Source organism: Trifolium pratense, linkage group LG1, assembly GCF_020283565.1.
Source record: "Trifolium pratense cultivar HEN17-A07 linkage group LG1, ARS_RC_1.1, whole genome shotgun sequence".
NCBI lineage: Eukaryota > Viridiplantae > Streptophyta > Magnoliopsida > Fabales > Fabaceae > Trifolium > Trifolium pratense.
Window position 1 is genome coordinate 2,801,620 of NC_060059.1, and position 12,646 is coordinate 2,814,265.

Here is a 12,646-nt window from a genome sequence, read left to right on the forward strand (position 1 = left end):
CCAAAAAGACAACATGAAAAATAAATGTTTAACAGACAACTCTTGCATGCATTCAGATGAATTGATTTTTCAATCCATATATATAGATTAAAAGTTTATATACAGGAAGTTGGGATGCTGCATAGTTAATAAAGATTATTCTGATTTTGATGGCACATTAAATAACATAACTAGTAACTACTATACAATAATACAAAAGAATCTACCTCACACTGATCTTAACCCTCCAACTCTAACAATTAGGTAGAGATGAACAATCTTCATACGCCCAAAAACTCAGTGCAGTCTGCTCTCTCAGGTCCAAGTCATTTCTACTTGATTGCGAGATTCAATCAATTACTTGGCCTATAAAACATTGTGAAATAGAATGACTCCAGTTTTGAGCCTACTATGACACTTTAACTCCACTTGGACGTTTACCTTCCATTGCATCCTTCTTATTGCGACAATCACAGCATAGAAAAGGACCTTGCCACGGCTTCGAGCTTGTAGAGAAAATTGAACCTGCATGGACAGATATGCCCTCACTTGGAGCTAGATCAACTTGGCATACAGCACAGACAAAGAGGCCGGATGTTGATTGTCCCGAGTTCTCCTCATTTCCTAATCTGTAGGGCACAATTGGTATTAAATATTTGTGAACCAGAACAGTTTCATTAATATTTAAACTGTGGATAGAAAATTGTCCGAGTACGTCTCACTCAACAAGAAAACCAGGTGCACAAAATATTCCAATCATGTATTGCTTCCGGACAAGAACAAATTCACAACTGACAGAACTCACAATAAAATTGACTGGCATAGAATCCTAAGAAAGAATTGACAAATTGATAAATATATTGACTCAACCTTGTTTTTTCGGTCCATGAAACCTTGTCTATATGCTTATATGTTGAAATTATATTGAAGATCCTTAATATTGTGTTTTTTGTTCGGAGACAAACTAAACTACTGTAGTGGAAAGATACCTCATTTCTGTTTAAGATAAAAAGAAAAGGCACAATTTATCCGAACAATCAAAAAAAGGATGCCAGATAAAGCAGAGTTACTGCAGTGCCTACTGCACACTGCACAGTATCTCCTTCATAATGTCATATCCGTGTTTACTTTGCAATCTAAACAAGTTATTTCTTTATTTTACCTTTTCTGCTTTAGTCAATTTTAGCTTGGAATTTTATCAGGTGGATATTGTTTTCTATTGCACTGAAAAGGTTATCTTTCCTTCTGTTGCTTCAACTAATCAGTTTATACATTCATTTTGAATATCGGTCAGAATATTTTCAAAGCCATCATCTAACCGGTGACTAATATATTCCAAACTAAGATTCTACCTTATAGTATAAATTACAAATAATGAGTTTTCTGGTACTCGTCAATTGAAAATGTGTCTATAAAAGAGAATAAAATATTACCTTTCAGCAAGCATGGCTGATCCTTCTTCAAACAGTTCTTCAACTATATTTATAGTTGAAAGCTTCTTTGACAGCTTGCCAGCGGTATCACGGGACCTCTTCCTGAACAAAAAAAGATCTCTCAGCTTATTCCGCTTTTTGGGGGGAGGTGTTGGTGGCAATTCGTTATCAGGTGGGATTATGTCAACTACTATGCATGTTGTATCATCCTTTAACCCTCTAGTTCTTAGTGCTTCCTGAATAACAGTAGGAACACATAAATACACGAGGCGAAATGTCAACTTTGTAAACTTTGTAAACATGATGCTAGTGTCAATTTACAAGGCAGAAGACATGCAAAATTGCAGAATAGGTTTAAAATTAAGCTACAGATAACATTATAGAACATATTACCTTAACAACCTGCATTGCAGCAAGTTCGGCAGGCAAACCACGGCAAGATTTTGCAGCCATTTCTGATGATACAGCATCCCATATGCCATCAGAGGCAATTATAAGCCTCCCACCAGCTTTTGATAGCTATAATTCATGAAAAAGTGTAAGATTTTCCTCGAATAAAGACCTTTGCAGGATACAAAAGAGTGAAAGGTTATCTGGAAAGTAGAAACAAATCATACCTTCACTTGTTTGACATATGGTATTGGAACTATAAATTCCCCAACATCCATGTCTCCAATTGACCTAGAAAGGCATAGACCTCCTGGCCAGCATCGAAGGGGGCCAATCTGCATTTATTCAGAACTAAGCATTTAAAACAATGATAAGCTACATGAAATGTCCTTTATTAGAAAACTGATTTTGTGTAAAAAATGTAATTACAACATAATATGCGCACCTCAGCACCACCGACAATGCTAAGCCTCCCAACCTCACCTCCACTTGCAGTAACACGTTCCCTCCTGTGTATACAGTGAAACTCATGACCATGAGCAATACAGAAAAAGTTAACTGACTCGGCCATAGAGATAAGAAAATCAATATTAACATACTCTTCAATATTCTCTTCTAGTCTGTGATCAACTGTTAAGGTGGTGACAGCGCCACCTTGTGTATCCAGTATACAACGAGAATCTCCAACAGATGCAACTGTCACAGTCCACCGATCAACTATCACAAACGTGGCTGTGGTCCCAGAAGTTTCTCCTGAAGAAAATCAAATTAGGTTAGGACTTGTAAAATCAGTTAAAAATAACAGATCAAATTCCTGATCCTCCACTTTTGTATTTCACTATTTCCATCCTCTCAACAAGAATAGAATTTCTATCAACAAATGAATATAAAAGCCAAAGTCCAAACCTCTGCTCTGAAATTCCTTATCAGTCTTAACGAATCCAGCAACTAATGCCCTCGGTAAAGCTTGTAACCACTCATCTCGACCAAGCCCTCGAGGAAGAGCACAAAGCACGTGATTTAACAAATTTTCCTTAGTAAAAACAGCAGCAGCATTTCCATTATGTCCATCAAAGATCTGTGAACCAGAAGAAATGAGTAAAAATTAAAGCAATCTTCGGACAGCTAGCTATTATCTCATGCAGTTCAAAAGGAGTAAATATAATCGGAAAATGGAAATAGTGAAAGATACCGCAAATACAGAAAAGGCTGTTGAAGAGTTCCCGGGCACACGCTGACAATCGGTCTTAACTAGAAAGTAATCCTCCCCTTTCTTAGACTGAGCAGCTTGACCAATTCTCACAGTAGGCTTCTCCATCCTCTCACTCTTCATCTCTCTCTTAAGCAATGCAGCAAGTGGCACAAGATCATGATGATGACATCGCCTCCCTTCACCGGAGGCCATATCTTACCCCACCAAAGAACCCTCCTCTTAGTCTCAGACAGACCCAATTAGTCCAATTTCAAAACACACTCTTCCTCACAAGTATATTAGATCTCCAAATGTAAAACACTCAAAAGGGCACACACATCAATACAAAACCAAACCTTTCCACACAGTAAGCACTTATTTGCAAAGAAACACTACTTTGATCTGCATTCATCACAAACAAAGTTATCATATCAGTGCAAAATGCAAATTTTTGACTCAGTTTTTAGCCACTACTGAAATATATGAACTGTGAGTTTCAACTTTGAATTAGACTTTCCCAAAACAGAAAGGAAGAGACATCAAAGCAGACAAAAACATAGAACACAAATTAAAAACATAAATAAAAGAAACAAAGTAACAGAATTACCAGTGAGAATGTCTGAAATGTGCACCCTCAGCACAAAACAAGTTGTAGATCTGAATGTTACACTAAGCAATTAAACATGCACAGAAGAAGGGGAAAAAAAAGTTACTATATCAATCAATACATACACCAAACGCGTATTGATGACTAGGTATGAACTGTTAACACATTATTCTAAAGTCTAAACATATATATAATATTTCATTAAAATAATATTAATTACTACCAAATTCCTAAAGAGAAAGGAACTTAAAATAATAAAAAAAATGGGACAGCAAAAAAGCATAAAATGTTTTTAGGACCGAACAAAGTCTGTTCCAAAACAAGATAAGCAAAGATTAAAGTTTTACATGTAGATTCTGGTTCAAGAAGCACAAAGAATGGCAATAAAGCAAATGCTGATGGGGTGGTAGCTTGGGATGAAGCCAGCTTTCATGGATGGAAAGAAGAAAGTGGCTTTAGTTGACATGTAAAAGCTAAACTTTTGCTTACTAATACCCACATTCTGTTTCAGTTAAAAGTCGGTATCTTTAACTTTTAATTTATAGATGCCTTTGATTGGTTAAAAAAACTTAAAGGATCGACTAAAATAATTTCAATTATATTGTGTTTGATTTTAAAATTATTATTGAGTCTGAACAATCTAAAGGCCGATGAACTAGAGTTGAACAAAAACTGAAACTTTGTTCCTATGTAAATTACATGACAATTTTTTGTCTTTCACACAAATTATTTAAAATAAAAAAATAATATTTTGTCTAATATTTGTATTTTACAATGCATCCTATGTTTTCCTTCACCTAGAGGAAACATATTGCAACCTCTTTTTTTTAAAAAAATCAAAGATATCTTACGCGCGCAACTGCAGAGACTAATCGGCTTGAGGTAACTGAGATTCATTTAAGGGATTGACCTCTTCCAACAAATGTTTCTCCATACGCACCGGTCAGGAATCGAGATTCATTTAAGGGATTGACCTCTTCCAACAAATGTTTCTCCATACGCACCGGTCAGGAATCGAACCAGGGACCAAATAATTAAGGGACCCAAGCATCTACCACTTGTGCCACACTATGTTGGTCTCATTTTTCTATTTCAGGAAAAAATAATTAGTGTAAGTTTGGTTTGAAGGGGGTGACTCAAAATTGATGGTAGATAAAAAAAAAAAAAAAATTGATGTTGAAATGTTTGATGTTTGAATCCATTTATATAAAAATGAGTTAAACACTAAGTTTTAGTGTATAAATCAATTTTATAAAATCAAAAAGTCAAATTTATAGCTTTAAGATAAAATCAATTCTAATGACAAAATCAATTCTACTTAAAAACAAACAAATCAAATAACTGCATTCAACAACTAAGATTTTTCTTTCTTGTCTTCTTATTTGGTTGGAATTCCATTCTTCGTCATTTCCCACTATAACCGTCTGTCGTTCCTTAACAAGATGGCTCAGAACAAAGTCTTACGCTGTTGACTATTTTCTTTTAGCACGGAGGGGGGGGGGGGGGTAAGAAGACAATGAAATAGGTGGAGAGTCACATTACTTTATAAAACCCAAATGTCCGTTTAACCCTTTGGACTAAGGCGTAACAATAGGATCTCACTATGTCGGAATGAGTTGAAGCTAAGATATGATGTCCAATCGGATAGGGTGAGGCGAAAAGGGGAACAAGGATCAAAATAGACATGGTGCTTAGAGTGGCACGACAAAATAGAGCGAAAGATACACATAATTTTTCATTGCAAACTTGATTTTTAACTTTATTATGTAAATCACTTTCACATTCGAGATTCAACTTACATTTTTTAAAGGAATCAAAAACAAACATAAAAATTAAAAATAATTATTTTAACAAAATCAATTTATATGGCAACAAAGAAGCTAAGCAGTAACAGATTTGCGTGAGAAACATTATTTATGTGGTCGAATTAGGAAAATAACAAGGAAATTGGGTGAAGGAAGGAAGGAAGAAGGAAAAACAAGAAACAGAGGGAGATAGTAGGGACCACAGTGTGTAAGCAAGAAACAAACAAAGAGAGGGGAAAATGAAGTGAATGAATAAAGAAATGTTAATATGGGAATTGGCGAGTGAGTGAGTGGGAAAAGACACGTGTCCGAGGAATTTGCATGTGTTTCTGGGATGCAATCATGTGTTGTAGACAGCGATGCAGCTTTGCACAACACATTAGTAGTAATTTCTTGTCAAAAACCACAACCATACCATACTGTCCGAAATTTGAGTCTCTTCAAAAAAAAATTCTCATGTTGATTTTGGTTATGTTATAATAATCTTTATATTATTAAAAAAAAATTGGTACAAATAATTAAAAATAATTTAAAAGTCAAATTAATTAAAGATATTTTATACCAAATGATTAATATAATTAAAAAAATTAAAAACAAAAATGTCATGCCAAAAAAATTAAAACAAGAAAGAAGCATGTTGTCACATGATGAGTGAGTACCTAATGCTCCTCCAATTTATATATTCTGTAGATATTAGTTGCTCTGTACAGCTACTCATTAAACAACTGGTATATTATCTGTCAAAAAAATACAAACTACTGCAGGTTTACATAGGTATCCGATGCTCCCTCCTAGCAATTTTATTTATCAATTTTCTCAATTAAAGAATTACACACAAATTAAAAAAAATATAGTTGAATTGATGGTTAAGATTCAGAACAACATAAAACCGCATATTTTCTCTAAATCCGTCATAAAATTTAATATGCATTACTGAGTCGATGGATTTATTAAATTGGGATAAAAAAAATTATGATGAGGAGGAAAATCTGTGTCCATCGTTAGCTCTATGCACTTTTGAAAGTGACATTAGATTAATGTAACAACAACTAGCCAACTTTGACAAAATGACCAAGTCATCTGTTTGTATTGTAGCATGATGCAACAGTGTTGTTACTCTCAAATGCGGCCAATTGTGCTGCCATGGTGCATTTGGGCATAGAAAACTCTTGACCAACATTGCAATTTATCCTAAATATGATATCGGACGGTCCAAATTAATTACACAGTTAACTAATCAAGAAGAGAAAAGCTAAGACACGACTACAGAGGAACAAACTCCCCTTAAGTCTTTATCAAGAAGAGTACTAATATAAGCAAGAATTGAATCTAGCATAACATGTGTGAAACCAACATCGTAGCCTTTAAACGCAAAAGCATCAGCACAAGAGTTTGCCTCACGGTGAATATGATTAACATATGGATGGTCCAACCTTTGGGTTGTAAAATTTGTTAACGTTATTTACTTATAAATTATCTTTTATATTATAAGCTTGTATACACAAGCAAACTCTAAACCCTAATTTGTTTTCCATGTTTTCCCTCCATTTTATCTTGCAATTTTTATTAAAAAATAATACAATTTTGTCTTGACTAGGATTCGAACCCGTAACCCTTCAATGCAAGGCAATATTTCCAACCATTATGGCAAATATACCAATTATGATTAAAATTATGTGCAATAATTGATAAGCACCATCAATTTTAAAAGTATATCATATCAAAATTATTGTTGACTATATTATTCATCGCGAAATATTTTTATGTCTTTCCTGATCAATGATTTTTTTTCTACCGGATCATAAATTTAGAGAATAATTATCATGTAAGATTTGGAAAGTTATTATCACGTGTAATTTGAAAAGTTATTATCAAACTCAATTCTACTAAATCAATTTTTTTGCAATACAACCAAACACAACCATAGTCATGTCACTAATCACATTCATTATTTTGTTTTTAATATTGCAGATTTAATATTAACCGATGATCAATTGATATAATATGCACTAGCAGACCAATTGTGATTTAAATTATGTCCACAAAGTGTTAAGCTCCATCAACTTTCATAGGAAAGATTTCATACGACAATTAAGCACCATCAATTTTCATTGCACAATTTAAACAATTAAAAACCGATAATCTCTTATATTATAAGCTTGCTAACATAAGTTAACCCTAAACCAAAAATTTTTCCCCTCATTTTCTCTTTGTTTTTATTGCAGCTTTATATTAAAAATATACAGATTTGTCATCGAACCTGCATCTCTTACTTACAATAAAACATTTTAACCGCTAAAACATGTGCTTCAATTATGAAAGAATTTAGGAATCCTAATATGTTAACCCTGTTTTCAATAAATTTGAACGGCGGAATTAATCACAATTTTTATTTATTTATGGATGTCTACTTAAGTTTATGTTCTTGATTACGTCTTTAATTTTTTTTTTAACCTTTAATTATCATCAATTTTTGAACCTTTAGTTATCAGCAATTTTTTTTTAATAAGTAAACAAAACCATGGGGTTCAAAAATTATTTAAAAAATATATAAAATATAAAATAAGCACATAAACAAATATAGAATAATTAGTTCATGAAATTCCCTATACTACTCTTATTGAAAATGCTCTTAGAATTTTTGTATTTTATTTTTTATTATTACATATTACACCTAATTAGACCCATGCACCGCATGGGTCAAAGTTCTAGGAATAGAGAATGCAAAATTACTGCTGATAGACAAAAATCAGAACTCCATGGTGAGAGTGCAGAACCTCTCTAAAATGTCACTCATTAAAGCACAATTGAAAGAAAAAAAAGAGTGAATTGTCACAACTCATAATTCATAAATGAGTAAATAGAGGATGCATACACCAATAATTTACTAGTAATAATGATTCTGCATTACAAGATTGTTAAAGGACACATTCTCCGGGATGTATACTACTTTGACAACCTTTCACCAACATGAGATATCATATCACTGAGGAATCCCAGGCCAAGTAGGTGTCTTGGATCATTGCTCAAACTTTGAAAATAAGCAAAATATGGTCGCTCTTTGTCTCTCTTAAATTGATTAGAATCCTCATGTATCCTCTTATCTACCGAATGATATTTTTCGATAAATCTTATCGTAAGATATCTTTCGGTTGTGTAAATTTTACCAGTAGTGTGAGCAATATGGGAGAGAGACGAATAACATTCATCAAGCAAAATGGTAACAATTTGGAAGGATGGGCCTTTTATTATGGGCCCAGCCCGAGGGATTAGCTTGCTCCACTGACAGGGGACAAACAAAACAACCACTGTTTGCCAGCTTGTATTGATCCTACCAATTTACTAGCATATATACTCCCTCCGTCCCAAATTATAAGGAAAAAATGTCATTTTTTTTGTCCCAAATTATAAGAGAGAAAGTCATTTTCAAGAATGTTTTTCCCTTATTCTCATAAAATTAAATGCAAATTGCATTTAATTTTCTCTCTCTACCATTTTCTCAATAAACAACCACCAATAAAAATTGGTTTTACATCTTCCTATGCAACTTATTTCAAGAAAAACCCACAAAAACATATTTCAAATTCTCATGTTTTACTTTTTCTTAATAAGTGTGATTTTTTTATTTTCTCTTATAATTCGGGACGGAGGGAGTATTTAATAAACAAGGTGAATAAGTGACTTAGTAACCAAATTTATCTTGTCATGTATGTTCCACCACAATCTGCTACTAAAAATCACATGATTTTGTTTTTTTAAGCGCTTATTTATATTTTATTTTACTGATAACATATTTCAACTTTGTAACTTAATACTGACATATATTGACACTTGGATGTATTGTACAAAATTGTTTATGAGATATTGAATGAAATTTGCTATTGAGGACTTGTTCTTTGTAACATGATTCATTGGTTGGTGGCACTGTTGCTGGAGTGGCAACAGACAACAGTAATTTCAACAAACCCAAAGAATGGCATATGTAGGGCTGGGCATCGGTTCGGTTCGGTTCGGTTTCGGGCTCAAACCTTAGAACCAGTCGGACCGATGGGTGACATATGCATAACCATATCGAACCAATTAAATACTCGGTTTGGTCGGTTTATGGTTTCTCGGATTGACTCGGTTTCGGTTCGGTTCAACGGTTTAAACCATTTTTTAAAAATTTTGTTTTTCTCAAATTTTTAATTAAAATTGGCCCAATATAATTGCAGGTTACTTGTGTCATTTTTTGTCCAAACGTTTTTTCCCCAATTTCAGGGCCTTTAAACTTAGCCATATTGTTAGCCCATTATTTTCTATTTTTTTATCCAAATATCTTGTCTAAATCTTTGGTCTAAATTTTTAATTACTTATTTTTTTAAATGATTATGCTGTTAGTAGCTATATGCTTGATAATAATTAATAATTAATAATAATAATAAATTAATAACGGTTCGGTTTCGGTTTGCGATGGGCCGAAACCTTCCAACCGTAAACCACCCATTCAATGCCTTAATATCCACGGTTTACACAATTCCAATCCGCGGTTCCACAGAAACCGACCCGAATACTCTGTTTCGGTTTGGGCCGAACGGTTTCAATCGGATTGGGTCGGTTGTGCCCAGCCCCGCATATGGTTAAAAAAGGGAGAAACCGTACATTTGCTCAATCACTTTCATAACCAAGACAAGATCTATTATATCATATCATTATCACGGTATCACCTTGCAGGAAGAGAACTATGCTTGTTGGTAAGACTGAATTGTGGTTGTGGAGTAAAATGACGATTGATTATCAAGTCCCTTTCAACTTCTTGATCAGTGTCAAGTAAGGGCAGTAGGCCATATGCTAGAAATTACATGTGCATTTTCTTTCATAGCTGTTGGGATTCCCCATTGTCAGTGACTAGTAAGACAATTAATACAATTAACTCTAGCACCGGTACGATTCAATTCAACATTATGTTCATTTGAGTTTGATTACGTTGTAGCTCTAAAATTCGGATTAGGTTTATTGTTGGATGAAGTGCATTGCTGATATTGATAGTCGGTGGGTACTGCTAATCCGCGAACCGCCAAACCATCATAACGTTAGATTGAGATAGGTCCAATATATGGTCATTGGAGCCTCCAAAAAAGATCTACTAAATTCATTGAATTGTTCTAAAAAGATTCTACTAAATTTCTCATTTAAGCATTATGCTCAGTGTTGTATAATGCAATTTTGTAATCAACATATGCAACAGTTTGACATTTTAGGCATCTATGTTTGAAACTTGAAAGGGTGTTAGAGAATAGAAATGAAAGTGAGAGAAATGTAGTTCCAACTGTTTCTATATTGGGTATATATGTTTGTACAAAACTTTGATCTTACATATTTTGATATGACCCAACAAAAGAGAAATTTAGCTGCAAGAAAATATTATAGTAGATGTGTTCTTTTTAGGCCTCTCCTGATTCTTTCCCTCCTCCGGATTTTACTTTTTTTTTTGCCCTTTAATAAAAACTTCGGTTTCTGTTAACCGAATTTTTCCCGAATTTGAACTAGAAAAAACTTCGGTTTTCTGCGAACCGAAGTTTTTATCAAGGACAAAATTGGATTTTTTTTGGTATAAAAGATACGTTGGGGGCCTAAAGAGAAAACATCAATATTATAAATTGTTTTAGATTGGGCCAAGTCTCGTGCTCGCCTTCATGCTCGGCCCAAACTCAAAGGACCTGACATGTCCAATTTGGGAGCCCAAAACACCTTCAAATCTTAATAGGCTGGGCAATCTCCTCCATAATTTCCGCTTGATCGGTCACAACTTTAATGTTTGATTCCTCGTTTAAAAAACAAAGACCTTTGACTCCGTCATGCAATTTATGAGGATTCCGTAATCACCTCTTCCTCATCAATGACTGAGGCTCTGCGCTGGACAGATATATACTTCTTCTCAAGAAGGACTTAGGTATGCAATTTCTAATTCTAAACCTCACACTTCACGTTCTCATACCGACTTGAGCGTTTGAATGTTTACGAGTACCCCCAACAACAACTTCAACCTTAACGTGACGATGCTCGAAGCTGACCACCGATTTTGATCATTCAAGATCAATGGCACTATTTGTGGGGATTGAATCCACTAGCTCGCTTAACCTTGACCGAGTGTCAATTATTCTTATATATTTTAAAGTTTCACATTGCTTGAAAATCGAGATAGTTTATATACAATACTTACATTTCTAAATTCAATGAGATGCCTTTTACAAATAATAAAATCGCGAGGACTTACGCAACATCCAAAGCAGACAATACTTCAAAAACTCAGTGCTACAAATTTGAGGTTGAAACATAAATGATAATAATCAAATTAAACGAGTCTCTAGTCGATCAAGATAGATTTCCCAACCTACCTAATTTTCAATCTTAAACGGTTAAAATTTTAGGGACTTTTCTCTATGCTAAACAAGAACCGAAGTCATTGTTTGTGGATGTTTGACAAGAATAACGTCTTTAACAGATTCGGATTCCGTGTAGTCGTGCATTCACACTGTTTATACTTTATAGCCGTCCAATTAAGATCAAACAGTCATAATTTAAATTTTGTATTAATTGACTGTATTTATTTAAACCGTCCGATCACGATCGAACGGCTATAAAGTGACTGCATAGAAAAATCAACTGCACATAATCCCTTTTCCGTCTTTAACTTTTGCCTGATGTTGACTATGGTTGTCCATGCTTTAAGAAAGTATTCTTCTCTCCCAATTCATAACGTGTCGGTGTCACAAGCCTCTCTTTATCTTATTCCCATTCCAATTTAACTTTACATTCCTATTTCTTCTGAAAAGAAGTGTAACAAACGACCAAGAACAGTTTCTCCCGAAGCAATCAAATTTTCAATATAACATAACATGACCATATGCCTAAGCTTAATTATGCGCTGTTTCCAGTATTTTATTTTTAATAAATTAAAAATTATGCTCCATTTGATTCTATAGAAAATGTAGGAAAATTATTTTTTTAAGGTAGTTTGAAATTTGATTGAGTATGAGCACTCCATGGATAAAATTTATTTTAAGATAAATTACCATATAAATATGACATGATATTAAATAATCGTATAGATTTTTTTTTAGTTTAATTATTGTGCACTGTCGGTGTAAAGATTTTTTACACATACATCCAATGATGCGTTGCCACATCATTTAATGAATGTGACACATCATGTGTTTTTAAATACCATACAAGAAATATCAGTATATTATTGGATGCA

At 33.8% G+C, this 12,646-nt stretch overlaps 1 protein-coding gene across 3 annotated transcripts; it reads right to left on the reverse strand.

Moving 5' to 3' along the window:
• Nucleotides 1–21: 21 nt before the first annotated feature.
• LOC123901213 (probable protein phosphatase 2C 15) lies at nucleotides 22–4,110 on the reverse strand. Of its 3 annotated transcripts, XM_045951587.1 has the most exons (10): nucleotides 3,949–4,110; nucleotides 3,602–3,663; nucleotides 2,995–3,396; nucleotides 2,709–2,880; nucleotides 2,402–2,555; nucleotides 2,248–2,311; nucleotides 2,030–2,137; nucleotides 1,806–1,931; nucleotides 1,413–1,648; nucleotides 22–608 (listed from the first exon to the last, which is right to left on the reverse strand). In XM_045951587.1, exons 3-10 carry the CDS (start codon nucleotides 3,205–3,207, stop codon nucleotides 389–391), a joined length of 1,293 nt encoding a protein of 430 aa, XP_045807543.1. In that variant the 5' UTR covers nucleotides 3,208–3,396; nucleotides 3,602–3,663; nucleotides 3,949–4,110; the 3' UTR covers nucleotides 22–388. The 3 variants fall into 3 exon arrangements, with proteins under 3 accessions (XP_045807543.1, XP_045807541.1, XP_045807542.1); XM_045951585.1 differs by having other exon boundaries at nucleotides 2,248–2,555; nucleotides 3,949–4,098; XM_045951586.1 differs by having other exon boundaries at nucleotides 3,602–4,098.
• Between the last annotated feature and the right edge of the window lie 8,536 nt (nucleotides 4,111–12,646).

Coding starts and splice junctions, on each gene's coding strand:
- LOC123901213 (XM_045951585.1), bottom strand. CDS start 3,207: ATGGCCTCCGGTGAAGGGAGGCGATGTCATCATCATGATCTTGTGCCA. Junction 2,881..2,994: donor CAGCCTTTTCTGTATTTGCG/GTATCTTTCACT, acceptor TCTGGTTCACAG/ATCTTTGATGGACATAATGG. Junction 2,556..2,708: donor TAAGGAATTTCAGAGCAGAG/GTTTGGACTTTG, acceptor GATTTTCTTCAG/GAGAAACTTCTGGGACCACA.